This window comes from Gorilla gorilla, chromosome 7, assembly GCF_029281585.2.
Source record: "Gorilla gorilla gorilla isolate KB3781 chromosome 7, NHGRI_mGorGor1-v2.1_pri, whole genome shotgun sequence".
NCBI lineage: Eukaryota > Metazoa > Chordata > Mammalia > Primates > Hominidae > Gorilla > Gorilla gorilla.
In genome coordinates this window covers 148,717,450-148,744,438 of record NC_073231.2, presented here as the reverse complement: position 1 = coordinate 148,744,438, position 26,989 = coordinate 148,717,450, and the positions used below count along the sequence as shown (strand labels likewise).

Sequence of the window (26,989 nt, the reverse complement as noted above, 5' to 3'; positions counted from 1 at the left end):
GAGGAGGACAGTGAAGGTATACTGCTAACCTTGCCAGCTAAAAGCAAACTGCTTCTGGTGTTCGTTACTGGTAGGAATGGAGAAAAGTGCATTTGTCAGCTCAGTAGCTACATACCATGTACCAGGGCATGCGTTCATTTGCTCAAGCAATGAAACCACCTCTGGTACGGTAGCTGCAATTGGAGTGGTGGCTTGGTTAATCTTACAAAAATCTGCTTTTCTCCAAGATTCATCTGTCTTCTGCACAGGTAAAACAGGAGAGTCAGATGGGGATGTGGCAGGAATCTTCACCTGTGCATTTTTCAGGTTCTGACTGGTAGCTCTAATCTCTGCCATCCGTCTAGGAATGTTACCGCTTTTGGCTATTTTTCTCGGTAGACGCAGTTCTAATGGCTTCTACTTGGTCTTTTCCACTATAATATCTCTCACTGCATAGAAGAGGGAACCAGTGTGGGGATTCTGCCAGTTGTTGACTATGAATATTCCAATTCTGCTTGAACTGTGGCGATAACCACAGGATGGATCCTGCAGGAGGATACTTGGAGGATAATTTGCTTTACTCAAAACCTACTTCTTTAAATGATGGCAAAACCTAAAAATGCCTCTCCACCAAAATCCAGACTAGTGTTTGACCAAAAACTATACCATAGCTTAGTTAATGACATATAAAATTAACCATCACAACTCTTTTTTTTTTTTTTTCTTGAGACAGAGTCTCACTCTGTCACCCAGGCTGGAGTGCAGTGGCATGATCTCGGCTCACTGCAAGCTCTGCCTCCCGGGTTCACGCCATTCTCCTGCCTCAGCCTCCCAAGTAGCTGGGACTACAGGCGCCCGCCACCACGCCCGGCTAATTTTTTTGTATTTTTAGTAGAGACGGGGTTTCACTGTGTTAGCCAGGATGGTCTCAATCTCCTGACCTCGTGATTCACCCGCCTCGGCTTCCCAAAGTGCTGGGATTACAGACGTGAGCCACCGCGCCTGGCCACAACTCTTTTACCAATGTATAATGACCTTCTTTGTCTTTTGTAACTTTTTTACATAAAGACTATTTTGTCTCATATTAGCATAGCCATCCAAGCTCCCTGGTTACTATTCCCATGAAATATCATTTTTCTACCTTTCACTTTCAACCTATTTGCATCTTTGGATATGATGTGAATCTGTTGAAGACAGCATGTAGTGGATCACAATTTTTATCCATTCTGCCTTTTCAATGGAGAGTTTAACCATTTATATGTAAAGCAATTACTGATAAATAAGACAACTTCTATAATTTTTCTATTTGTTTTCTCTACGTCTTCTACTTTTTATTTCTATCACAGAAATACAAAGGATTATAAGGCAATAGTGGAATCTATTTCTTTAGCTTGCATTAATCTGATGTTTTGACAAATTTGAGAGAGATTTTCTCCTTGAACACCAGGAGGAAAAGAAAAGAAAGAAAAAAAGAAAAGAAAAGAAAGAGGGGAAAAATAAAAAGACAAGAAAAATAATCACACTGTCTTTGTCTTTGCAGTTTGGGTCTGTTTTCGGGGCACTCCTGTAAACACAGCCAGGAGGATTATAATTAGACACTGTCTTAGCATGTGTCCTGCCCTAGGAGCTTGTGGTTTTCTAGATTTCCCAGTATAGGCTGGCATTTCAAATCCTCTAGTTTCTCAAAGAAACACTCTTCCAAGCTTTTTCTTCTAGTGTTTTGACAAAGTTTTTTTTTTCTTTCCTCAAGTTGAATCTTTTGCCTTTGATGATATCAGGTTACTCAGCTGCCTTACAATATTTTTGATGCGGGTCTTCCATAGCTACTTTTCCACTTGAATACATTCCAAGTTAGGCAAAACAAAGGCAAGGCCCTTGCATCAGTTCCTCAGGTAGTCCACAGAAAGGTTAGAACAAATAATGACAATTTTGGGGAATAAGCGCTGCCTTGATCCTTCTGTCTCCAGACCCCAGCATCCCACACTGGTAGCTTGAGCTGCCATCTTCAAAGACAGCCACTGATCTGGGGTGGGCAAAGCCAGAGCAAGTAAAAATACAGGAAAGCTTCTCTACAATGTAAGAGTTGTCAGTTTCTTCATGTAGCATTTAGATGAAAGAACAAGTCTTAAATTTAAGAAGATTAAAATCGTATCAAGTATCTTTTCTGGCAACAATATAAAACTAAGAAATCAATAGCAGCAGGAATTACAGAAAATTCACAAATATATAAAAATTAAACAACATGAACAACCAATGGGTCAAAGAAGAAATTTAAATAAAAAATTTAAAATATGTTGAGACAACTGAAAATGGAAACACAGTAGAGCAAAATATATGTAATGCAGCAAAAGCAGTTCTAAGAGGGATGTTTACAGCAACAAATGCCTGCACGAATAAAGAAGAAAAATCTCAAATAAACAATGTAACATTACACCCAAATGAACCAGATAAAGAAAAAAATAAAACCAATGTTAGCAGAGGGAAGGAAATAAGATCAGAGCAGAAGTAAACAAAATAAAGATTCCAAAAGCAATACAAAAAATCAACAAAACTAAGAGTTGGTTTTTTGAAAAGATAAACAAAATCAACAATCCTCTAGCTATACCAAATAAGAAAAAAAGAAGACTTGGGGTAAAATCAGAAGTAAAGGCTCAGAAGTAAAATCAGAAATGAAAGAAAAGACATTGTAACTGAAACCACAGAAATACAAAGGATTATACGATTCTAATATGAATTATTGATTGACAACACATTAGATGACCTAGAAGAAAAGGATAAATTCTTAGACACACACAACCTACCAAGGCTGCATTATGAAGAAATATAAAATCTGAATGAGAGAAGAGAGACAGACCTTCTCATATTGTTTTATACTCTGAAAAGGAAAGAGAAGCAAAACTAAAGGCAGGTACCCCGGCGCCTAGGAACCAGACCCAAATCCAAGAAACCAGAACCGAAACCAAGCCTGGGCCTGACCTAAGCCTGGTAGTTAAAATTCGACCCCTGACCTAGCAACTGCTGTTATCTACAGATTACGGAAAGACATCGTAAAACTTCCCGGTCTGTTCTGTTTCACTCTGACCACCGGTGCGTGCAGACCCTGTCACGTACCCCGTTTACTCAATCAATCATGACCCTCTCATGCAGACCCCCTTAGAGTTGTGAGCCCTTAAAAGGGACAGGAATTGCTCACTCAGGGAGCTCGGCTCTTGAGACAGGAGTCCTGCCGATGCTCCCGGCCGAATAAACCTCTTTCTTCTTTAACTCGGTGTCTGAGGAGTTTTGTCTGTGGCTTGTCTTGCTACATGAACAGACCAATAACAAGTAAGAGATTGAATTAGTGAGTTCAAATTCCCAATTAAAGAAAAGCTCAGAACCTGATGGCTTCGCTGCTCAATTCTACCAAACCTTAAAAAAAAAAAAAAATCTTCTCGAACTCTTCCAAAAAATTGAAGAGGAGATAATACTTCCAAACTCATTTACAAGGCCAGTATTACCTTAATACCAAAGCCCAACAAACACATCACAAGAAAATAAAATTTCAAGCCAATATCCCTGATGGACATAGATGCAAAATTCCTCAACAAAATACTAGCAAACTGAGTTCAACAGCATATTAAAGGGATCATTCACCATGATTAACTGAGATTTATTTCAGTGATGCAAGAATTGTTCAATATATGCAAATCAATAAATGTGATTCACTACATTTAAAAAGTGAATGGCCTTAGGATCATCTCAATAGATGCAGAAAAACACGTGATAAAATTCAACATCCTTTCATAATAGAAACTCCCAGCAAATTAGGTGTAGAAGGAATGTACCTCAACACAATAAAAGCCATATATAGAAATCTCTCAGCTGATATCATACTCAATGGTGAAAATGTGAAGGCTTTTCCTGGAAGACGGGGAATAAGACAAAAATGTCCATTCTTGCCACTTCTATCCAACATAGTGCTGGAAGTACTGGACAGAGCAATTAGATAAGGGAAAGAAATAAAAAGCACCTAAATTAAAAGGAAAGAAATTAAATTGTCCTCATTTGCAGATGACAATGATCTTATAAATAGAAACCCTAAAGACTGCAACCAAAAAAAAAACTGATAGAACTAAAATAAATTCAATAAAGTTGCAGGATGAAAAAAGTCAACAGACAAAAATTCATAGCATTTCTGCATACTAGTAACAAACTATCCAAAAAAAATAAATAAATAAAAGAAACCAATTTTTCTGGGCACACTGTCTCATGCCTGTAATGCCAGTTACTCAGAGGGTTAGGGGGTGGGGCTGAGGTGGGAGGATCATTTGAGCCCAGGAGTTCAAGGCTGTAATGAGCTGTAATCATGCCACTGCACTACAGCCTGGGTAACAGAGCAAGATCCCATCCCTTAAAAAAAAAAAAAAAAAAGAAGGAAAAAATATCCCACTAATAATAGCTACAAAATTTTAAAAACTTAGGAATAAATTTAACTAAGGAGGTGAAAGATCTATGCACTGAAAACTATAAAACCTTATTAAGAAATTGGGGAGAGGGGGAGAGGAGGTAAAGCAAGATGGTGGAATAGAAAGCTGAGCCAATTGTCGCCCTGGCAGCAGTGGTGTGATGTGGAGTGCATTTCAGTGCACTGGGAGAGGGAGACTGCAGCAATTGTGAGGCAGTGAACTCAGTGCTATCCTACTAGAGCAGAAAGCAAAACCAGACCAAACCCAGCTGATGCCTGCTCATGGAGGGAGCATTAAACCAGCCCTAGTTCACAGGTTCTGAGGGTTAGGACCAAAACAAACAAACAAACAAAAACAAAGCAAAAACAAAACATAACAAAACCCAGCCCTAGCCAGAGGAAAATTGCTGATCCCAGTGGTACAAACTGGAGTTGCCTCAAGCCTCATTACCACAGACTAGAGTTTCAAGTTTATTTAGAGCATCTCTAAATAAAGGGGACCTCAGGACTTTGGAGGTACCCTTTAAAGCACCTCTAAACAAACTTGAAAGGCAGTCTAGGCCACAAGAACTGCAACTCCTGCTGCTGAACTGGGCCCAGAGCCAGTGGACCGGTGGGCACGTGAGATACTTAGGCAATAGCTGGGGCAGATAAGGGAGTGCTGGCATCACACCCCTCTCCTAACCATAGGCTGCACAGTTTGAAGCTCTAAAGGAGACCCCTTCCTTCTACTTGAGGAGAGGAGAGAAAAGAAAGGGGAGGACGTTGTCTTACATCTTGGATACCAGCTTCTGCCACAGCAGGACAGGGCACTGGTCAGAGCCCTGAGGTCCCCTTTCCAGGCCCTAGCTCTCAGATGACATTACTAGACACACCTTGGGCCGGAAGGGAACCCGCTGCCTTGAAGGGAAAGGCCAAGTCTGGCAGGAATCATCACCTGCTAACTAAAGAGACCTTGGACCTTGAATAACAAGCAGCTATACCCAGGTTCTTCATCAAGGGCTTTAGGTGAGAATCTGAGACTTGCTGGCTTCGGGTGAAGCTTAGCAGATTCCCCACTGTGGTGAGAGAGATAGACCCCCAATACAATAGTAAGTGGAGACGTCAATACCTCACTTTGACTATCGGACAGATCTTCCAGACAGAAAATCAACAAGGAAACATCAGACTTAATCTGCACTATAAACCAAATGGACCTAGTAGATATTTGCAGGATATTTTATCCAACAGCTACAGAATACACATCATTTTCCTCAGCACATGGATCATTCTCCAGGATAGACCATAAGTTAGGTCAAAAAACAAATCTTAAAACATTCAAAAAATTGAAATAATATTGAGCATCTTCTATGACCACAATGAAATAAAACTAGAAATCAATTAACAAGAAGAATTTTGGAAACTATACAAATATATGGAAGTTAAACAATAGCCTCCTGAATGACCAGTGGGTCAATGAAAAAATTAAGAAGAAAATTGAAAAATTTCTTGAAACAAATGATAATGGAAACAAAACATACCAAAATTTATGGGATACAGCAAAAGCAGTACTAAGAGGGAAATTGATAGCTGTAAGTGCCTCTCAAAAAAGAAGAAAAACTTCAAATAAAACCTAAGGAACAGAAATAAATGAAATTGAAATGAAGAAAGTGATACAAAAGATCAATGAAACAAAAAGTTGGGTCTTTCTTTGAAAAGATAAACAAAATTGACAAAACTTTAGCCCAACTAACTAAGAAAAAAAAAGAGAAGATTCAAATAAATAAAATCAGAAATGAAAAAAGAGATATTAAAACTGATGCTGCAGAAACTCAAAGGATAATTAGTGGCTTCTATGAGCAACTACATGCCAATAAATTGGAAAATCTAGAAGAAATGGATACATTTCAAGACACAAAAACCTACCAAGATTGAACCTTGAAAAAATAAAAAACCTGAACAGACAAATAGCAAGTAATGAGATTTACTCCATAATAAAATGTCTCCAAGAAAAGAGAAGCCCTGGACTCAATAGCTTCACCGCTGAATTCTACCAAGCATTTAAAGAAGAACTAACACCAATCCTACTGAAACTATTCTGAAAAATAAAGGATGAAGTAATACTTCTGAACTCATTCTACAAGACCAGTATTACCCTGATACCAAAACCAGACAAAGACACATAAAAAAATTAAAGGCCAATATCTCTGATAAATATTGGTGCAAAAATTCTCAACAAAATCCTATCAAATTGAATTCCACAACACATTAAAAAGACCATTCATCATGGCCAAGTGAGATTTATCTCGGGGATGCGAGAATGGTTCAACAAATGCAAATCAATCAGTGTGATACATCCTATCAACAGAATGAAGGACAAAAACTGTATAATCATTTCCATTGACGCTGAAAAACATTTAATAAAATTCAACATCCCTTTATGATAAAAACATACCCTCAAAAAACTGGGTGTAGAAGGAATACACTTTAAAATAATAAAAGCCATATATTATAGACCCACAGCTAGTATCATACCGAATGGGGGAAAACTGAAAGCCTGTCCTCCAAGATCTAGAGAATGACAAGGATGCCCACTATCACCACTGTTATTCAACATAGTACTGGAAGTCCTAGCTAGAGGAGTCAGACAAGATAAAGATATAAACAGCATCCACATTAGAAAGGAAGCAGTGAAATTATCCTTGTTTGCAGATTATATAATCTTATATTTGGAAGAATATAAAGACTCCATAAAAAAACTATTAGAACTTATAAACAAATTCAGTAAAGTTGCAGAATACAAAATCAACTTACAAAAATCAGTAGCATTTCCATATGCCAACAGTGAACAATTTGAAAAAGAAATAAAAAGTAATTCCATTTACAATAACCACAAATAAAATTAAATACCTGAGATTAGCTAAAGAAGTGAAAGATCTCTATAAAGAAAACTATTAAACAGTGATGAAAGAAATTGAAGAAGACACCAAAAAATGGAAAGACATTCCATGATCGTTGATTGGAAGGATTGATATGGTTAAAATGTCCATACTACCCAAAGCAATCTACAGATTCAATGCAGTCCCTCTCAAAATACCAGTGACATTCCTCACAGAAATAGAAAAACAATCCTAAAATCTATATGGAACCACAAAAGACCTGGAATAGCCAAAGTTACCCTAAGCAAAGGAACAAAACTGGAGAAATCACATTACTTGACTTCAAATTATACTACAGAAGTATAGTAAGCAAAACAGCAGGGTACTGACATTAAAACAAACACATAGATCAATGGAATAGAATAGAGAGCTAAGAAAAAAATCCATACACAACAGTGAACTGATTTTTGACAAAGGTGCCAAGGAAAAGACAGTCTCTTCAATAAATGGTGCTGAGAAAACTGGATATCCATATGCAGAAGAATGAAATTAGACCCCTGTTTCTCACCATATACAAAAACCAAATCAAAATGGATTAAAGTCATAAACATAAAACCTCATACTATGAAACTACTATAAGAAAACATTGGAGAAACTTTCCAGGACATTGGTCTGGGCAAAGATTTCCCGAGTAATAACCCACAAACACACGCAACCAAAACAAAAATGGACAAATAGGATTACATCAAGTTAGAAAACTTCTGCACAGCAAAGTAAACAATTGCCAAGGTGAAGCGACAACCCACAGAATGGGAGAAAATATTTGCAAGCTACCCATCTGACAAACGAGTAATTATCAGAATATATAAGGAGTTCAAACAACTCCATAGGAAAAAAAACTAATAATCCAATTTAAAAATGGGCAAAATATTCGAATAGGCATTTCTTAAAAAAAGACATACAAACAGTAAACAGGCATATGAAAAGCTGCTCAACATCATTATCATCAGAGAAATGCAAATAAAAACTACCATGAGATATTTTCTCACCCCAGTTACAATGGCTTGTATCCAAAAGACAGGCAATAACAAATGCTAGCGAGGAAGTGGAGAAAAGTGAACCCTTCTACACTGTTGGTGGGAATGTAAATTAGTGCAACCACTATAGAAAATAGTTTGGTGGTTCCTCAAAAAACTAAAAATAGAGGTACCACACAATCCAGCAATCTCACTGCTAGGTATATACCCAAAAGAAAGGAAATCAGTATATGGGATCTGCACTAGCATGTTTATTGCAGTACTGTTCACAATAGCCAAGATTTGGAAGCAACCTAAGTGTGCATCAACAGATAAAAGGATAAAGGAAATGTGGTAAATATACACAATGGAGTACTATTCAACCATGAAAAAGCATTTGATCCTGTCATTTGCACCAACAAGGATGGAACTGCAGATTATTACATTAATTGAAATAAGCCAGGCACAGAAAGACAAGCATTGCATGTTCTCACTTATTTGTGGGATCTAAAAACTGAAACAATTGAACTCATGGGGATACAGAGTAGGACAGTTACCAGAGGCTGAGAATGGTAGTGAGGGAGTGGAGGTGAGATGAGAATGGTTAAAATATAGAAAGAATGAATAAGACCTACTATTTGATAGCACGACAGGGTGATTATAATCAATGACAATTTAATTGTACATTTAAAAATCACTAAAAGCGTATAATTGTGAGATGGTTTGGCTGTGTGTCCCCACCCAAATCTCATGTCGAACTGTAATTCCCACGTGTTGGAGGAGGGTCCTGGTGGGAGTTGCTTGGATCATGGAGGGGTGGCTTCTAATGGTTAAGCACCATCCCTCTTGTGCTGTCTCATGATAGAGTTCTCATGAGATTTGGTTGTTTGAAAGTATGTAGCACCTCCCCCTTCACTCTCTCTCTCTCCTGTTCTGTCATGTTAAGACGTGCCTGCTTCCCCTTCATCATCTGCCATGACTGTAAGTTTCCTGAGGTCTTCCAGCTATGCTCCCTATACAGCCTGCAGAACTGTGAGTCAACCAAACCTCTTTTCTTTATAAATTACCCAGTCTCAGATAGTTATTTATAGCAGTGTGAGAATAGACTAATACAGAAAATTGGTACCAGAGAAATGGGGCATTGCTATAAAGATAACTGGAAAGGTGGAAGTGACTTTGGAACTGGGTAATAGGCAGAGGTTGGAACAATTTGGAGGAATCAGAAGAAGACAGGCAGATGAGAGAAAGTTTGGAACTTCCTGGAGACTTGTTGAATGGCTTCGACCAAAATGCTGATAGTGATATGGACAGAGATGGCCAGGCAGATGAGTTCTTAGATGGAAATGAGGAACTTATTGGGAACTGGCATAAAGGTCACTCTTGCTATACTTTAGCAAAGAGACTGGTGGCATTACGCCCCTGCTCTAGAGATCTGTGGAACTTCGAACTTGAGAGAAATAATTTAGGGCATCTGGCAGAAGAAATGTCTAAGCAGCTGCATTCAAGAGGTTACCTGGCTGTTTCTAAAAGTGTATTCTCATATGCATGAAGAAAGAGATTATCTGAAATTTGAACTTATATTTAAAAGAGAAGGAGAGTATGAAAGCTTGGAAAATTTGCAGTTCGACCATGCAGTAGAAAAGAAAAACCCATTTTCTAGGGAAGAATTCAAGGCTGCAGAAATTTTCATAAGTAAAGGAGAGCCAAATGTTAATAGCCAAGTGTATTTATCCTTTCTCATGCTGCTATAAGGACATACCTGAGACCGGGCGATTTATAGAGAAAAGAGGTTTAATTGATCCAGGGTTCTGCAGGGCTGGGGAGGCTTCAAGAAACTTACAACCATGGCAGAAGGGGAAGCAAACACATCCCTCTTCACATAGTAGCAGCAAGGAGAAGTGTAGCATGAAGGGTGAGGGTGGGGAGCCCCTTATAAAACCATTAGATCTTGTGGGAACTCACTCACTCACTATCACAAGAACAGCACAGAGGTAACTGCCTCCATGATTCAATTACCTCCCACTGGGTCCTTCCCATGACACATGGGGATTATGGGAACTACAGTTCAAGATGAGATTTGGGTAGGGACACAGCCAAACCATTATCACCAAGACAATGCAGACAATGCCTTCAGGGCATTTCAGAGACATTTGTGGCAGTCCCTCCCATCACAGGCCTGGAGACCTAGGAGGGAAAAATGGTTTTGTGGGCCAGGCCCAGGGCCTTACTGATCTGTGCAGAACACGGTGTCCTGCATCCCAGTGACTCCAGCTTCAGCCATGGCTAAAAGGGGCCAAGGTACATCTCAGGCCATTGCTTTGGAGGATGGAAGCCTCAAACCTTTGTGAGTTTTAATCAGTGAGGCCCTGTGGGTGTGCAGAAGGCAAGAGTTGAGGTTTGGGAGCCTCTATCTAGATTTCAGAGGATGTAAGGAAACACCTGGATGTCTAGGCAGAAGTCTGCTGCAGGGGCAGAGCCCTGATGGAGAACCTCTACTAAGGCAGTGCAGAGGGGAAATGTGGGGTTGGAGCCCCCACACACAGTTCCCACTGGGGCACTGCTCAGTGGAGCTCTGAGAAGAGGGCCACCATCCTCCAGACCCCAGAATGGTAGATCCACTGACAGCTTACATCATGCACCTGGAAAAGCCATAGGCACTGAACGCCAGCTTGTGAAAACAGCCACAGGGGCTGTACCTTGTAGATCCACAAGGGTGGAGCTGCTCAAGGCCTTGGGAGCCCAGCTCTTGCATCAGCATGACCTGGGTGTGAGACATGGAGTCAAAGGAGAATATTTTGGAGCTTTGAGATTTAATGACTGCCTTGCTGGATTTGGGACTTGCATAGGTCCAGTAGCCCCTTTGTTTTGGCCAATTTCTCACATTTGGAATGAGAGCATTTACCCAACGCCTGTACACTCCATTATATCTTGGAAGTAACTAATTTGTTTTTTATTTTATAGGCTCATAGGTGGAAGGAACTTGCCTTGTCTCAGATGAGACATTGGCCTTTTGGTTAAAGCTGGAATGAATTCAGACTTTGTGAGACTGCTGAGAAGGGATTATTGCATTTTGAAATGTGAGAAGGACATGAGATTTGGGAGAGGCCAGGGACAGAATGATATGGTTTGGCTGTATGTCCCTACCCAAATCTCATGTCTTATTTTAATAATACCCACGATTGATAATCCCCATGATTGAAAAGTGTTAGTGAGGATGTGGACAAAGGGGAACTCTTGTGCCCTGTTGATGGAAATGTAAATTATCATAAATTATTGGAGGAGGGGCTTGGTGGGAGGTGATTGGATCATGAAGGTGTTTCTAATGGTTTAGGCACCATTCCCCTAGTGCTGTCTCGTGATAGGGTTCTCATGACATCTAGTTGTTTGAAAGTGTGTAGCACCTCCCCCTTCTCTCTCTCTCTCTCTCTCTCTCTCTCCCACCCTCCTGCTCTGCCATGGTAAGACGTGCTTGCTTCCCCTTCACTTCCCACCATGATTGTAAGTTTCCTGAGGCCTCCAAGCCATGCTTCCTGTGCAGCCTGCAGAACTGTGAGTCAATTAAACTTCTTTTCTTCATAAACTACTCAGTCTCAGGTAGTTCTTTATAACAATGTGACAATGGACTTATACAAATTGGATTGCTTGTAACAGAAAGGATAAATGCTTGAGGAAATAGATACTTCATTATCTATGATGTGATTATTACACATTGCATACTTGTATCAAAACATATACCCCATGATATGGGTTGGCTCTGTGTCCCCACCCAAATTTCACCTTGAATTGTAATTCCCATAATCCCCACATGTAAAGGGCAGGACCAAGTGGAGGTAATTGAATCATGGGGGCAGTTTCTCTCTGTTCTCGTGATAATGAGTTAGTCTCATGAGATTTGATGGTTTTATAAGCGTCTGGTATTTCCCATGCTTGCACTCATTCTCTCTCCTGCCACCCTGTGAAGAGGTGCCTTCCACCATGATTGTACTCTTTATAAATTACCCAGTCTTAGGTATTTCTTCATAGCAGCATGAGAACGGACTAAAAAATATATGCACCTACTATGTATTCACAAAAATTAAACATGAAAAATAAAGAAATTGAAGAGGGCACAAAAAATGTAAAGAAATGCAGTACTCATCAACTGGGAGAATTAATATTGCTAAAATGTCCATATACCCCCAAAATCTACAGATTTAATACAATTCCAATTAAAATTCCAATGACATTTTTCAAAGACATAGAAAACCAATCCTAAAATTGTTATAGAATCACAAAAAATCCTGAATTAGCCAAAGCAATTTTGAGCAACAATGAACAAAGCTGAGGGGCATCACGCTACTTGACTTTGAAATATACTACAAAGCTATAGTAACCAACACAGATTGGTATTGACATAAAAACAGACACATAGATTAACGGAACAGAACACGGAGCCCAGAAATTAATCCATGCATTTAAGGTCAATTGATTTTTGACAAAGATGCCAAGAACATACACAGGAGAAAGGACAGTCTCTTCAACACACGGTGTTGAGAAAACTGGATATCCATAGGCAAAGAATAAAATTAGATTCTTATTGCACTAAACTGTTCTTGCATTTCTATAAAGAAATATCTGAGACTGGGAATTTCTGCATCTGGGAATTTATAAAGAAAAGAGGTTTAATTGGCTATGGTCCTGCAGGCTGTAAAGGAAACATGGTGCTGGTGTCTTATCAGCTTCTGGTGAGGCCTGAGGAAGTTTACAATCATGGAGGAAGGCAAAGGGGGAGCCAGTGTACCAGATGACGAGAGTGGGCATGAGAAAGCGAGGGGGAAAGTGCCACATTCTTTTGAACAACAGATCTCATGTGAACTCAGATAACTTATTCTCTACTAAGGGGACACTCTCAGCCATTCATGAGGGATCTGCCCCCATGATCCAGTACCTCCCACCAGGTCCCACCTCCAACACTGGAGGTCACATTCCAACATGAGATTTGGAGGGGACACCCATCCAAACCATATTAAAAATTTTTAAGATATCACTTATTTCCCACCATACAGAAAAATCAACTCAAAATGAATTAAAGACTTAAATGCAAAACCTGAAACATTAAAAATCCTGGAAGAAAACATGGAAGAAAGAATCCATGACACTGGTCTTAGCAATTTTTTTTTTGGATATTAACACAAAACCATAGGTGACAAAAGCAATGATAGACAAATAGAATACATCAAACAAAAAAAAATCTTCTGCACAACCAAGAAAGCAATCCACAGAGTGAAGAGAAATGGGGTCTAAATATCTGCAAATCTATATCTGATAAGGGTTTAATATCCAAAATACATAAGGCACTCAACTCAATAGCAAGAAAACAAGTAACTGGATTACAAAATGGACAAAGGACCTGAATATCTATTTCTCAATCTATTTCTCAAATTCCCAGTCTCAGATATTTCTTTATAGCAATGCAAGAACAGTCTAGTGCAATAAGGGTCTAATTTTATTCTTTGCCTATGGATATCCAGTTTTCTCAACACCGTGTGTTGAAAAGCCTGTCCTTTCCCCTGTGTATGTTCTTGGCATCTTTGTCAAAAATCAATTGACCTTAAATGCATGGATTAATTTCTGGGCTCCGTGTTCTGTTCCGTTAATCTATGTGTCTGTTTTTATGTCAATACCGATCTGTGTTGGTTACTATAGCTTTGTAGTATATTTCAAGGTCAAGTATATTTCTCAAAAGAGGATGTATGAATGGCTGGCAGGTATGTGAAAAGGTGCTCAACATCAGTAATCATCAAAGAAATGCAAATTAAAACCACAATGAAATATCACTGGCTGGGCATGGTGGCTCACGCCTGTAATCCCAGCACTTTGGGAAGCCGAGGCAGGCATATCACGAGGTTAGGAGTTCGAGACCAGCCTGGCCATCATAGTGAAACACCGTCTCTACTAAAAATACAAAAATTAGCCAGACATGGTGGCGCATGCCTGTAGTCCCAGCTACTCAGGAGGCTGAGGCAGGAGAATCACTTGAACCCAGGAGGTGGAGGTTGTGGTGAGCCGAGATTGCACCACTGCACTCCAGCCTGGGCAACAGAGTGAGACTCTGTCTCAAAAAAAAAAAAAAAAAAAAAAAAAAAAAAAGAAGTATCACCTGACACTGGTTAGAATGGACTCTATAAAAAAGGGGGAAGATGACAGTGTTGTGAGAATGCAGACAAAGGGGATTCTAGTACCCTGTTGATGGGAATGTAAATTATCACAGCCATTATGGAAAACAGAATGGAAGTTTCTTAAAAATTACAAATAAAATTACCATATGACCCACCCATGTCATGGTGAGTCTACATAGATAAAGGAAATGAAATCAGTATGCTGAAGAGACACCTGCACTCCCATGTTGATTGCAGCATTATTCACAATAATGGAATCAACCTAAGTGTCCATCAACAGATGAATAAAGAAAATGTGGAATATAGACACAAAGGCTTTAATTCAGCCTTAAAAAAATAAGGAAATCTATTATTTCTGACAACATGGATGAACCTGGAAAATGGATATGTGAAATAAGCCAGGCACGGCCAGGCACGGTGGCTCACGCCTGTAATCCCAGCACTTTGGGAGGCCGAGGCGGGTGGATCACGAGGTCAGGAGATGGAGAACATCCTGGCTAACACGGTGAAACCCTGTCTCTACTAAAAATACAAAAAAATTAGCAGGGCGTGGTGGTAGTCCCAGCTACTGGGGAGGCTGAGGCAGGAGAATGGCATAAACCCGGGAGGCGGAGCTTGCAGTGAGCCAAGATCGCGCCACTGCACTCCAGCCTGGGTAACAGAGTGAGACTCTGTCTCAAAAAAATAAATAAATAAATAAATAAATAAATAAATAAATAAATAAGCCAGGCACAAAAAAAGCAAACACCAACACATAATCTCACTTATACTGTGGAATCTAAAAAAATAGAACCCACAGAAACAGAGAGTGGAATGGTGGCTACCAGCAGTTGAGGGCAGGGAGGCAGAGGTACCTGGAGGGTTGCGGTAGGGAGACGTTGGTCAGCAGGTGAAAGGGTACAAAGTTTCAGTTAGCCTGGGGGAAAAAGGCCAAGAGATTGATGATGTGACATGGAACCATGGTTAATAACCATGGACTTGAAAATCTCTAAGAGAGTAGACTTGATGTATTCTAAACACACACAAAAAGTGTCTGAGCTAATAAACATATTATTTAGCTTGATTGTGGCCGAAATTATATTTCAGATTTTATATACATATTTCAAAACATCATGTTGTACAGGATAGATACATGTAATTTTAATTGTCAACTAAAAGTTAATGAAGTAAAATTATATTTTTATTTTTATTATTTTTATTATTATTATACTTTAAGTTTTAGGGTACGTGTGCACAATGTGCAGGTTAGTTACATATGTATACATGCGCCATGCTGGTGTGCTGCACCCATTAACTCGTCATTTAGCATTAGGTATATCTCCTAAAGCTATCCCTCCCCCCTCCCCCCACCCCACAACAGTCCCCAGAGTGTGATGTTCCCCTTCCTGTGTCCATGTGTTCTCATTGTTCAATTCCCATCTATGAGTGAGAACATGTGGTGTTTGGTTTTTTGTCCTTGCGATAGTTTACTGAGAATGATGATTTCCAATTTCATCCATGTCCCTACAAAGGACATGAACTCATCATTTTCATGGCTGCATAGTATTCCATGGTGTATATGTGCCACATTTTCTTAATCCAGTCTATCATTGTTGGACATTTGGGTTGGTTCCAAGTCTTTGCTATTGTGAATAGTGCCGCAATAAACAAACGTGTGCATGTGTCTTTATAGCAGCATGATTTATAGTCCTTTGGGTATATACCCAGTAATGGGATGGCTGGGTCAAATGGTATTTCTAGTTCTAGATCCCTGAGGAATTGCCACACTGACTTCCACAGTGGTTGAACTAGTTTACAGTCCCACCAACAGTGTAAAAGTGTTCCTATTTCTCCACATCCTCTCCAGCACCTGTTGTTTCCTGACTTTTCAATGATTGCCATTCTAACTGGAGTGAGATGGTATCTCATTGTGGTTTTGATTTGCATTTCTCTGATGGCCAGTGATGATGAGAATTTTTTCATGTGTCTTTTGGCTGCATAAATGTCTTCTTTTGAGAAGTGTCTGTTCATATCCTTTGCCCACTTTTTGATGGGGTTGTTTGTTTTTTTCTTGTAAATTTGTTTGAGTTCATTGTAGATTCTGGATATTAGCCCTTTGTCAGATGAGTAGGTTGCGAAAATTTTCTCCCATTTTGTAGGTTGCCTGTTCACTCTGATGGTAGTTTCTTTTGCTGTGCAGAAGCTCTTTAGTTTAATTAGATCCCATTTGTCAATTTTGGCTTTTGTTGCCATTGCTTTTGGTGTTTTGGACATGAAGTCCTTGCCCATGCATATGTCCTGAATGGTGATGCCTAGGTTTTCTTCTAGGGTTTTTATGGTTTTAGGTCTAACGTTTAAGTCGTTAATCCATCTTGAATTAATTTTTGTATAAGGTGTAAGGAAGGGATCCAGTTTCAGCTTTCTACATGTGGCTAGCCAGTTTTCCAAGCACCATTTATTAAATAGGGAATCCTTTCCCCATTGTTTGTTTTTCTCAGGTTTGTCAAAGATCAGATACTTGTAGATATGCGGCATTATTTCTGAGGGCTCTGTTCTGTTCCATTGATCTATATCTCTGTTTTGGTACCAGTACCATGCTGTTTTGGTTACTGTAGCCTTGTAGTATAGTTTGAAGTCAGGTAGTGTGATGCCTCCAGCTTTGTCCTTTTGACTTAGGATTGACTTGGTGATGTGGGCTCTTTTGTGGTTCCATATGAACTTTAAAGTAGTTTTTTCCAATTCTGTGAAGAAAGTCATTGGTAGCTTGATGGGGATGGCATTGAATCTATAAATTACCTTGGGCAGTATGGCCATTTTCACGATATTGATTCTTCCTACCCATGAGCATGGAATGTTCTTCCATTTGTTTGTATCCTCTTTTATTTCCTTGAGCAGTGGTTTGTAGTTCTCCCTGAAGAGGTCCTTCACATCCCTTGTAAGTTGGATTCCTAGGTATTTTATTCTCTTTGAAGCAATTGTGAATGGGAGTTCACTCATGATTTGGCTCTCTGTTTGTCTGTTATTGGTGTATAAGAATGCTTGTGATTTTTGTACATTGATTTTGTATCCTGAGACTTTGCTGAAGTTGCTTATCAGCTTAAGGAGATTTTGGGCTGAGACAATGGGGTTTTCTAGATATACAATCATGTCGTCTGCAAACAGGGACAATTTGACTTCCTCTTTTCCTAATTGAATACCCTTTATTTCCTTCTCCTGCCTAATTGCCCTGGCCAGAAATTCCAACACTATGTTGAATAGGAGTGGTGAGAGAGGGCATCCCTGTCTTGTGCCAGTTTTCAAAGGGAATGCTTCCAGTTTTTGCCCATTCAGTATGATATTGGCTGTGGGTTTGTCATAGATAGCTCTTATTATTTTGAGATACGTCCCATCAATACCTAATTTATTGAGAGTTTTTAGCATGAAGGGTTGTTGAATTTTGTCAAAGGCCTTTTCTGCATCTATTGAGACAATCATGTGGTTTTTGTCTTTGGTTCTGTTTATATGCTGGATTACATTTATTGATTTGCATATATTGAACCAGCCTTGCATCCCAGGGATGAAGCCCACTTGATCATGGTGGATAAGCTTTTTGATGTGCTGCTGGATTTGGTTTACCAGTATTTTATTGAGGATTTTTGCATCAATGTTCATCAAGGATATTGGTCTAAAATTCTCTTTTTTGGTTGTGTCTCTGCCCGGCTTTGGTATCAGGATGATGCTGGTTTCATAAAATGAGTTAGGGAGGATTCCCTCTCTTTCTATTGATTGGAATAGTTTCAGAAGGAATGGTACCAGTTCCTCCTTTTACCTCTGGTAGAATTCGGCTGTGAATCCATCTGGTCCTGGACTCTTTTTGGTTGGTAAGCTATTGATTATTGCCACAATTTCAGATCCTGTTATTGGTCTATTCAGAGATTCAACTTCTTCCTGGTTTAGTCTTGGGAGAGTGTATGTGTCGAGGAATTTATCCATTTCTTCTAGATTTTCTAGTTTATTTGCGTAGAGGTGTTTGTAGTATTCTCTGATGGTAGTTTGTATTTCTATGGGATTGGTGGTGATATCCCCTTTATCACTTTTTATTGCATCTATTTGATTCTTCTCTCTTTTTTTCTTTATTAGTCTTGCTAGCGGTCTATCAATTTTGTTGATCCTTTCAAAAAACCAGCTCCTGAATTCATTAATTTTTTGAAGGGTTTTTTGTGTCTCTATTTCCTTCAGTTCTGCTCTGATTTTAGTTATTTCTTGCCTTCTGCTAGCTTTTGAATGTGTTTGCTCTTGCTTTTCTAGTTCTTTTAATTGTGATGTTAGGGTGTCAGTTTTGGATCTTTCCTGCTTTCTCTTGTGGGCATTTAGTGCTATAAATTTCCCTCTACACACTGCTTTGAATGTGTCCCAGAGATTCTGGTATGTTGTGTCTTTGTTCTCATTGGTTTTAAAGAACATCCTTATTTCTGCCTTCATTTTGTTATGTACCCAGTAGTCATTCAGGAGCAGGTTGTTCAGTTTCCATGTAGTTGAGTGGTTTTGAGTGAGTTTCTTAATCCTGAGTTCTAGTTTGATTGCACTAAAATTTTTAAAAAGTAAAAAAAATACATGTGGTTTAATACAATTCATGCCAACTCATTCCCTCGTTTTTTGCTATGAACCTTGCAAGGAGATGAATAATCCAAGGCTCTTGGATAAGATAAGGGCCCCATCCATCTTGCTCCTCTCAGCCCTGGAGGAGGAGGGAGAGTCCTTTTCCCCTGTCTACGCTCATGCACCCCCAATGAGTCCCTGTCTCCAGCCCTGACCTCTGCCCTCGGTTTCTCAGGCAGATCCAGGGCCAGTTCTCCCATGACGTGATCCCTCTCCAAGGCAAGGCACCAGGCAAGATAAAAGGATTGCAGCTGAACAGGGTGGAGAGAGCATTGGAATGGCACTCAGGGCAAAGGCAGAGGTGTGCATGGCAGTGCCCTGGCTGTCCCTGCAAAGGGCACGGGCACTGGGCATGAGAGCCGCCCAGGTCCCCAGGACAGTGCTGCCCTTTGAAGCCATGCCCCGGCGTCCAGGCAACAGGTGGCTGAGGCTGCTGCAGATCTGGAGGGAGCAGGGTTATGAGCACCTGCACCTGGAAGTACACCAGACCTTCCAGGAACTGGGGCCCATTTTCAGGTAAAGCCCTCCCTGGCCCTCGCTGGGAACACCCAGATCCCTGCCCCTGCTGCCCAGGACCCTGCCGGGCACTCAGCACTGCCGTTCCCAGCAGGTCCCGGCACTCTGCATCCTTTGGAGGATGGGGAAGGAGTGCAGCACGTGCTGGTCTGTGGCGCTGCCGGGGCAGGGGATGGTGCAGAGCAAACCCCAGATCGCTGCAGAGAGGGCAGGACTCAGAGGCACTGAAGTTGAGAGGTTCCGGGCAGTCAGCAGGAGGGCTTTAGCTGCGAAGCCACTAATCCAGGAGTGGGGAGGGTGGACAGGAAACACTTTGGATTGGGACTGCAGGGTGGGGCCAGCGGGGACATGGCCCCGTCCAGCAGGGCCTCGTGCTTGGCCCCACAGGTACGACTTGGGAGGAGCAGGCATGGTGTGTGTGATGCTGCCGGAGGACGTGGAGAAGCTGCAGCAGGTGGACAGCCTGCATCCCCACAGGATGAGCCTGGAGCCCTGGGTGGCCTACAGACAACATCGTGGGCACAAATGTGGCGTGTTCTTGCTGTAAGCAGTGAGCTGGGAGCAGGGTGGGCAGCCTGGGTGTAGGGGGGAGGCGAGAGAGGCAGGACCCAAAAGCACATCTGCCCTGGGCCCCTGTGGTGGGCAGTGAGGGTGAGCACCCGGCCCAGAGGACGGCCATCGCATGGGGTCGCGTCTGCCCTGTGGGTTGGGGAAGCAGGGCGGTGGTGGAGAAATGGGCACGGGCACCTCTGCAGAGAAGACGCAGAGCAATGAGCCCTTCTGTGTAGTGAGAACCCGCTCTGCACCAACCTCGGCGGGGGCTTTCTCTTGCGATCTGGGGACTCTCCTTCCCATAGGTCAGAAAACTGAGGCCTTGAGAAGGGGACTCCCACTGGCCCAGGTCACAGGCTGAGTGCTGAGCCTGGTGTTCGCCGGGGCCGCAGCCTCCCTCAGGGCGCTCAGGGTCCCTGCAGTCCTGGCAAACCTTCCTGATGGGGACAGTCCGGGGCAGGAGGCAGGTGGGGACGCAGGTGGCTGGTGGCTCCGTTGTTCTCAGAAGCAAGGCACGAGGTGGGGGGGGTTGATGGCACTGGGGAGGATGTTTCCTGGCCCGTGGAGAGGGTGGCGCCGGGTCAGGTGGGCAGGGAGAGGCTGATGCTTGGAGTCGGTCACCTGCAGGAATGTTGTCATTAGGACGGGGGAAGGACTGGATGAGGATGTCACAGTGGTGACAGCCCCCACTCCATGGCAGGAGGAGAACACTTTTGGGAATAGTGGGGTTTAGGTAAAAGGGCACCCAAGGGTGGGGGCCTTCACTGAGGCTGGCCTACAGATGACATCTGGGAGGGAGTCAGGACCCAGGAAGGCAAGTCCAGAAGGCTGGGTGCGCATAACGGAAGGAAGGGGAGCGCACCTGTATGTGTGTGTGTCTTGCATCTGTGCACATGCTGTGTGTTTCTCTGTACCTGCATTTGCACTTGTTGTGTGTGCATGCATGTGTGCACATGTGTCTGTGTGTGTGCATGTATGTGTGGTGTGTGTGCACGAGTGTCTGTGTGTGTGCATGTGCAGGTGCCGGCATGGGTGTAGCGTCTGTGCACACATGTACATGCGTCTCTTCACACATGGTGTTGAGGTCTTGCATGGGCGCATGTGAGCATGTGCATCTTCTGCCTGTCATCACTGTCAACAGCTCACAGCAGCCAGCTGGACTTAAATAAAGGAGTTTTGCAGGAATGTGGCTGACAGGGGAAATTCCTCCCCACCATTCCCTGGGGGCATCCATGGAGCCCCCACGCACTCTGGCTGTAGGTGGGGATGGCATGAGGCACAGAGCTTGGTTCCTGCAGAAGATGCAGACACTTCACTGGGGCTGCTGCCCCAGAGGCACTGTGCCCAGGGCAGGGAAGGGCGGGGAGGAGAGGGCAGCCAGGGGCTCTCCCCTCAGGACACTGTGTGGGTGAGGTGGGCAAGCTTGACAACAGGGGTCACCTCCTTTCTTGGAGAAAATCCCTCCCCCCCACTACAGGGAGGGCCTGCATGGGTGAGGTGGTGCCAGACTTGGGTCACCAGGTCCCGGGAATGACCTCAGTTACCCTGTCAGCACCTGCAGGCAGAAGCTACTGTCTCATCCCTGCTTAGACCTGAGTGGCCTTTGCCCAGCACCTGGAGGCCGCTCTGAGAAAAGGCTGCAGCTCGAACACAAACAGGCAGCTTCTACCAGGGCCCCCAGTCAGCTCCCTGCAGGCCGATTCCCCTTGGGGAAAAGGAGGATGGGATACGGGTCAGGGTGTGTCTTGCTGGGGCAGCCTCACAAGCTCTGCCCTGGCCTCTGTAGGAATGGGCCTGAATGGCGCTTCAACCGATTGCGGCTGAACCCAGATGTGCTGTCGCCCAAGGCCGTGCAGAGGTTCCTCCCAATGGTGGATGCAGTGGCCAGGGACTTTTCCCAGGCCCTGAGGAAGAAGGTGCTGCAGAACGCCCGGGGGAGCCTGACCATGGACGTCCAGCCCAGCATCTTCCACTACACCATAGAAGGTGTGGGCCATGCGGGAAGGTCCAGCCTCAGAGACCCTGGAGTGGCCAGGGACGGGGATGGGGGACTGAAGGGAGTGTGGGGAGGCAGCCAGGAGGCCCTGGGCTGCCTTGTGCTCAGCAGTGCATCCTCCCCGCAGCCAGCAACTTAGCCCTTTTTGGAGAGCGGCTGGGCCTGGTTGGCCACAGCCCCAGTTCTGCCAGCCTGAACTTCCTCCATGCCCTGGAGGTCATGTTCAAATCCACCGTCCAGCTCATGTTCATGCCCAGGAGCCTGTCTCGCTGGATCAGCCCCAAGGTGTGGAAGGAGCACTTTGAGGCCTGGGACTGCATCTTCCAGTATGGTGAGGCCAGGGACCCGGGCAGTGCTATGGGGAAGGGACACCATGGGGGCCCAATTTCTCCCTCTCCACCACCCAGTGGGGAATGGAGGCCACAGGGAGGGTTGGGGGATTCCTCACCGTCCTGCCGGGGAGATTGGTGTGAGGCTGGGGCTGGGCTGGGCTGATCTGGAGAATTTGGGATGAGAGCAGGGAGACTCGGGTGTCGGGGCAGTCTGGGCAGGAGGGGGACACTGAAGGACACTTCCCAGCACCAAAGTCTGAGGGCTGCCTCCTGCTCCCCGGATAGGCGACAACTGTATCCAGAAAATCTACCAGGAACTGGCCTTCAGCCGCCCTCAACACTACACCAGCATCGTGGCAGAGCTCCTGTTGAATGCGGAACTGTCGCCAGATGCCATCAAGGCCAACTCTATGGAACTCACTGCAGGGAGCGTGGACACGGTCAGGCTGGCAACCAGCCCCACCCAGAGAGGGTGATGCCAAGCCTGCCTCCCAGGCACTGCCTGCCAATGCCACACAGCGCCCACGTGTCCCATCCCCAGGCTATGGGCCCCACATTTCTTACTTGGGATAGTGATGTGATAAACACGTTTGCAGGTTGCCTTGGTTGGAATGGGGGTTCCTTTCTCTGGAGGACTCAGGGAAAGGGGTTTGGATGGGCATTAGGATTTGAAATCTTGGGCTCTGCTGTGCTCAGGGCATGGATGTCTGCACGCCTCACAGGGAGGTTGTCCTGGGAGGGGTGTCCTGGGGGCTGAGTCCTCCTGTGCAAGGTCTGACCCTGCAGACATGGCTTCTGCAGACGGTGTTTCCCATGCTGATGACGCTCTTTGAGCTGGCTCGGAACCCCAAAGTGCAGCAGGCCCTGCGCCAGGAGAGCCTGGCCGCCGCAGCAAGCATCAGTGAACACCCCCAGAAGGCAACCACCGAGCTGCCCTTGCTGCGGGCGGCCCTCAAGGAGACCTTGAGGTGGGTGCTGGCTGAGGCCTCCCTGTGGCCCTGGCCCCCTGCTGGAGAGCAGCCCCCACTGGGTGGTGGCAGACAGAATCTGGGGCTGATAAACAGCGTCACCCAGCAGCCCATTCCCCTGCACCTGCTCTTCCTCCCCCTCAAGGACAGGGAGCTCTTCTTCCTCTGGAATCCCTCTTCAACGCCCTGGGGATTAACGTGTGGCATGTCCTTCTGGGCTTGGGGCTGCTCAAGTTAGGGGAGGTTTGGCCGGGCTCAGCAGGTGCAAGGAAGCACTTCCTATGACCTGGGCTTCACATGGGCCAGGGACCTGTGGGGGGTCTTGGGTAGGAAGGGTGCTGAGGGCACAGGGAGCCCCGTCCAGCTGAGGACCCTTTCTGTGGATGCCCTCACCTCCAGGCTCTACCCCGTGGGTCTGTTTTTGGAGCGAGTGGCGAGCTCAGACTTGGTGCTTCAGAACTACCACATCCCAGCTGGGGTGAGTGAGCCCCACACCCCTCCAGCTGAGAACCTCCCTCCCCAGTCATTCCCTGATCCCCCGTTCTGCACCGTCCGCAGACATTGGTGCGTGTGTTCCTCTATTCTCTGGGTCGCAACCCCGCCTTGTTCCCGAGGCCGGAGCGCTATAACCCCCAGCGCTGGCTAGACATCAGGGGCTCCGGCAGGAACTTCTACCACGTGCCCTTTGGCTTTGGCATGCGCCAGTGCCTCGGGCGGCGCCTGGCAGAAGCAGAGATGCTGCTGCTGCTGCACCACGTAAGCAGGCCCGGGCTGGGGCGGGGCCTGGGCGGGGTCTGGGCAGCATGGGCGGGGCTTGAGCAATGTGGGACTGGCTTCGGCAAAGTGGGAGTGGCCTGCATGTTTCCTGGACTGGGCAGAGCGGGTACTGGGAGAACCTGGGCCAGGTTGACGCTGTGTAGGTCCTGGGCAGGAGTTGGTATGGTGAGGAGCGTGCCATCTGGGTGAGGTTGCTGCTAAACCGGGTCAGGCGGGAACTGGGGAAGTCGGGTGGAGCCTGTACAGGATAGTGGGGCTTGGGCAATACCTGGGCTGGATGAATTCTGGGCCTGGGCTGTAAGGTGGAGCTGGTCAGGAATGAAACAGGTTGGGGGCCAGGCTGCTGCTCCCCCTTCAGCATAATCCCTGCAACTTCGAGGGTCTGAGGAGGCTGCACCACGGGCATGGGCTGTGGACCAAGCTAGATGGAAACCCGGCTTCTGTCCTAGGTGCTGAAACACCTCCAGGTGGAGACACTAACCCAAGAGGACATAAAGATGGTCTACAGCTTCATATTGAGGCCCAGCACGTTCCCCCTCCTCACCTTCAGAGCCATCAACTAATCACGTCTCTGCACCCAGGGTCCCAGCCTGGCCACCAGCCTCCCTTTCTGCCTGACCCCAAGCCACCCCTGTTCTCTCCCACATGCACAGCTTCCTGAGTCACCCCTCTGTCTAACCAGCCCCAGCACAAATGGAACTCCCGAGGGCCACTAGGACCAGGGTTTGCCAGGCTAAGCAGCAATGCCAGGGCACAGCTGGGGAAGATCTTGCTGACAGGGCCTGACCTTGTCCCCAGCCCCACCTGGCCCTTTCTCCAGCAAGCAGTGTCCTCTGGGCAGTTTGCCCCCATCCCTCCCAGTGCTGGCTCCAGGCTCCTCGTGTGGCCATGCAAGGGTGCTGTGGTTTTGTCCCTTGCCTTCCTGCCTGGTCTCACATGTCCCTGTTCCTCTTCCCCTGGCCAGGGCCCCTGTGCAGACTGTCAGAGTCATTAAGCGGGATCCCAGCATCTCACAGTCCAGTCAAGTTCCCTCCTGCAGCCTGCCCCCCAGGCAGCTCGAGCATGCCCTGAGCTCTCTGAAAGTTGTCACCCTGGAATAGGGTCCTGCAGGGTAGAATAAAAAGGCCCCTGTGGTCACTTGTCCTGACATCCCCATTTTCAAGTGATACAACTGAGTCTCGAGGGACGTGTGTTCCCCAGCTGATCGTGTCAGCCTCATGCCCCAGGCCTCATCTTTCATGGACCAGGCCTTGTTCCAGGAGTGGGCGTTGGGTCCTCTGCTTCCTGTGCTGTCCCCTGGGGAAGGTCCCGAGGATGCTGTCAGGAGATGGAAGAGTCATGTGGGGTGGGAACCTGGAGTGTGGTTCCAGAAATGTTTTTGGCAACAGGAGAGATAGGATTGGGCCAACAAGGACTCAGATGAGTTTTATTGACTCATTCTTCTGGTTGATACGGAGCCATGTCGTGTGCCACGACCTGGGGTGGGCACAGGGAGGCTGCAGTTTCCTACGTGAACCTGCCTTGGGCCTCATCTGCTCCTAGCCCAGCAGAGAGAGTTGACCCCTCCTGAACTGGCCACTCCACAGTGCTCCTATGCAGGGAGAGGAAGCACCCAGTTTGAGAGTGTACCCAGCCAGACTGTCTTTATCTCCATGGATTTTCATCAGGGCAAAGATCACGGCAGCCAGCTCCTGGTGGCTGATGAGGATCAGAGCGTTTGTTCCCCCATGAAAGGGGAAATCCCTATGGCATCATTCCAGTGGTGGTCAGTAGTTCCAGGACACCCTGCAGGACTCAGCCTGTACAAGGAGATGAAGTGCCCCAGGTTGGGAGCACACCTAGCTAGAGTTATTGGTGTTAATCTATTCAGGATGCTCTAAGAAAATGCCATAGACTGGGTTGCTGACAAACATCAGAATTCTATTTCTCATGGTTCTGAAGGCTTAAAAGGCTAAGATCAAGGTGTCAGCAGGTTCTGTGTCTGGTGAGGACCCACCTCTTGTTTCATAGATAAAACCTTCTTGCTGTTTCCTCACATGGTGGAAAAGGGCAAGACAGCTCACAGAGACCTCTTTTATAAGGACGCCAGTTCCATTCAAGAGGGCACTGCCTGCATTCCCTTCCCCCCTCAAAGGCCCTGCCCTGCTATTATCGTCACCTTGGTGACTAGATTTCAGCCTATGAATTCTGGAGGCGGACACAAAAATTCAGATTAAACTACTCTTCTTCTGGTTCTCTAAAATCTACATCCTTCTCATATACAAAATACATGCATTTCTCCCCAGTAGCCCCAAATATCTTAACTCATTTTAGCGTCAACTTTAAAATTGTAGTCCAAAGTGTGATTTAAATGTTATCTGAGTCAAACATGGGGAAGACTCAAGGTACAATTTATCCTGAGTCCAACTGTTCTTGCTGCGAACCTATGAAATCAAACATGTTATGTGCTTCCAAAATACAGTGGTTGGAGAGGCATAGGATAAACATTCCCATTCCAGAAAGGAGAAACAGGGAAGAAGAAAGGAGTAACAAGTTTCAAGCAACTCCAAAATTGAATGTGACAAACAGTATTAAACCTTAAGCCTCAAGAATAATCTCCTTTGACTGGATTTTCCATCTTCTGAACATAGTGGTGCAGGGGTTGTTTCCCTCAGGGCTTCAGGATGCTCTGCCCCTGCAGCTTGGCTGGGTGCAGCTGCAGTGCAGCTCTCATGAGTTGGAGTTGCATTCCTGCAGGTCTCCCAGACTGGAATGACTCACCAGTAGCTTCACCTAC

At 44.9% G+C, this 26,989-nt stretch overlaps 1 protein-coding gene across 1 annotated transcript; it reads left to right on the top strand.

Moving 5' to 3' along the window:
- The first annotated feature begins 19,349 nt into the window (after window positions 1-19,349).
- Window positions 19,350-26,807, top strand: CYP11B1 (cytochrome P450 family 11 subfamily B member 1). Its single transcript, XM_031014170.3, has 9 exons — window positions 19,350-19,588; window positions 19,976-20,131; window positions 21,927-22,126; window positions 22,264-22,467; window positions 22,754-22,908; window positions 23,270-23,436; window positions 23,836-23,914; window positions 23,995-24,192; window positions 24,663-26,807. Exons 1-9 carry the CDS (start codon window positions 19,350-19,352, stop codon window positions 24,774-24,776), a joined length of 1,512 nt encoding a protein of 503 aa, XP_030870030.3. The 3' UTR covers window positions 24,777-26,807.
- The last annotated feature ends 182 nt before the right edge of the window (window positions 26,808-26,989 follow it).

Bases quoted from the DNA above. Each gene is read 5' to 3' on its own strand.
- CYP11B1 (XM_031014170.3), top strand. From the start codon at position 19,350: ATGGCACTCAGGGCAAAGGCAGAGGTGTGCATGGCAGTGCCCTGGCTG. The intron at 20,132-21,926 runs GTAAGCAGTGAG...TGGCCTCTGTAG, and splicing joins AAATGTGGCGTGTTCTTGCT to GAATGGGCCTGAATGGCGCT. The intron at 24,193-24,662 runs GTAAGCAGGCCC...CTTCTGTCCTAG, and splicing joins TGCTGCTGCTGCTGCACCAC to GTGCTGAAACACCTCCAGGT.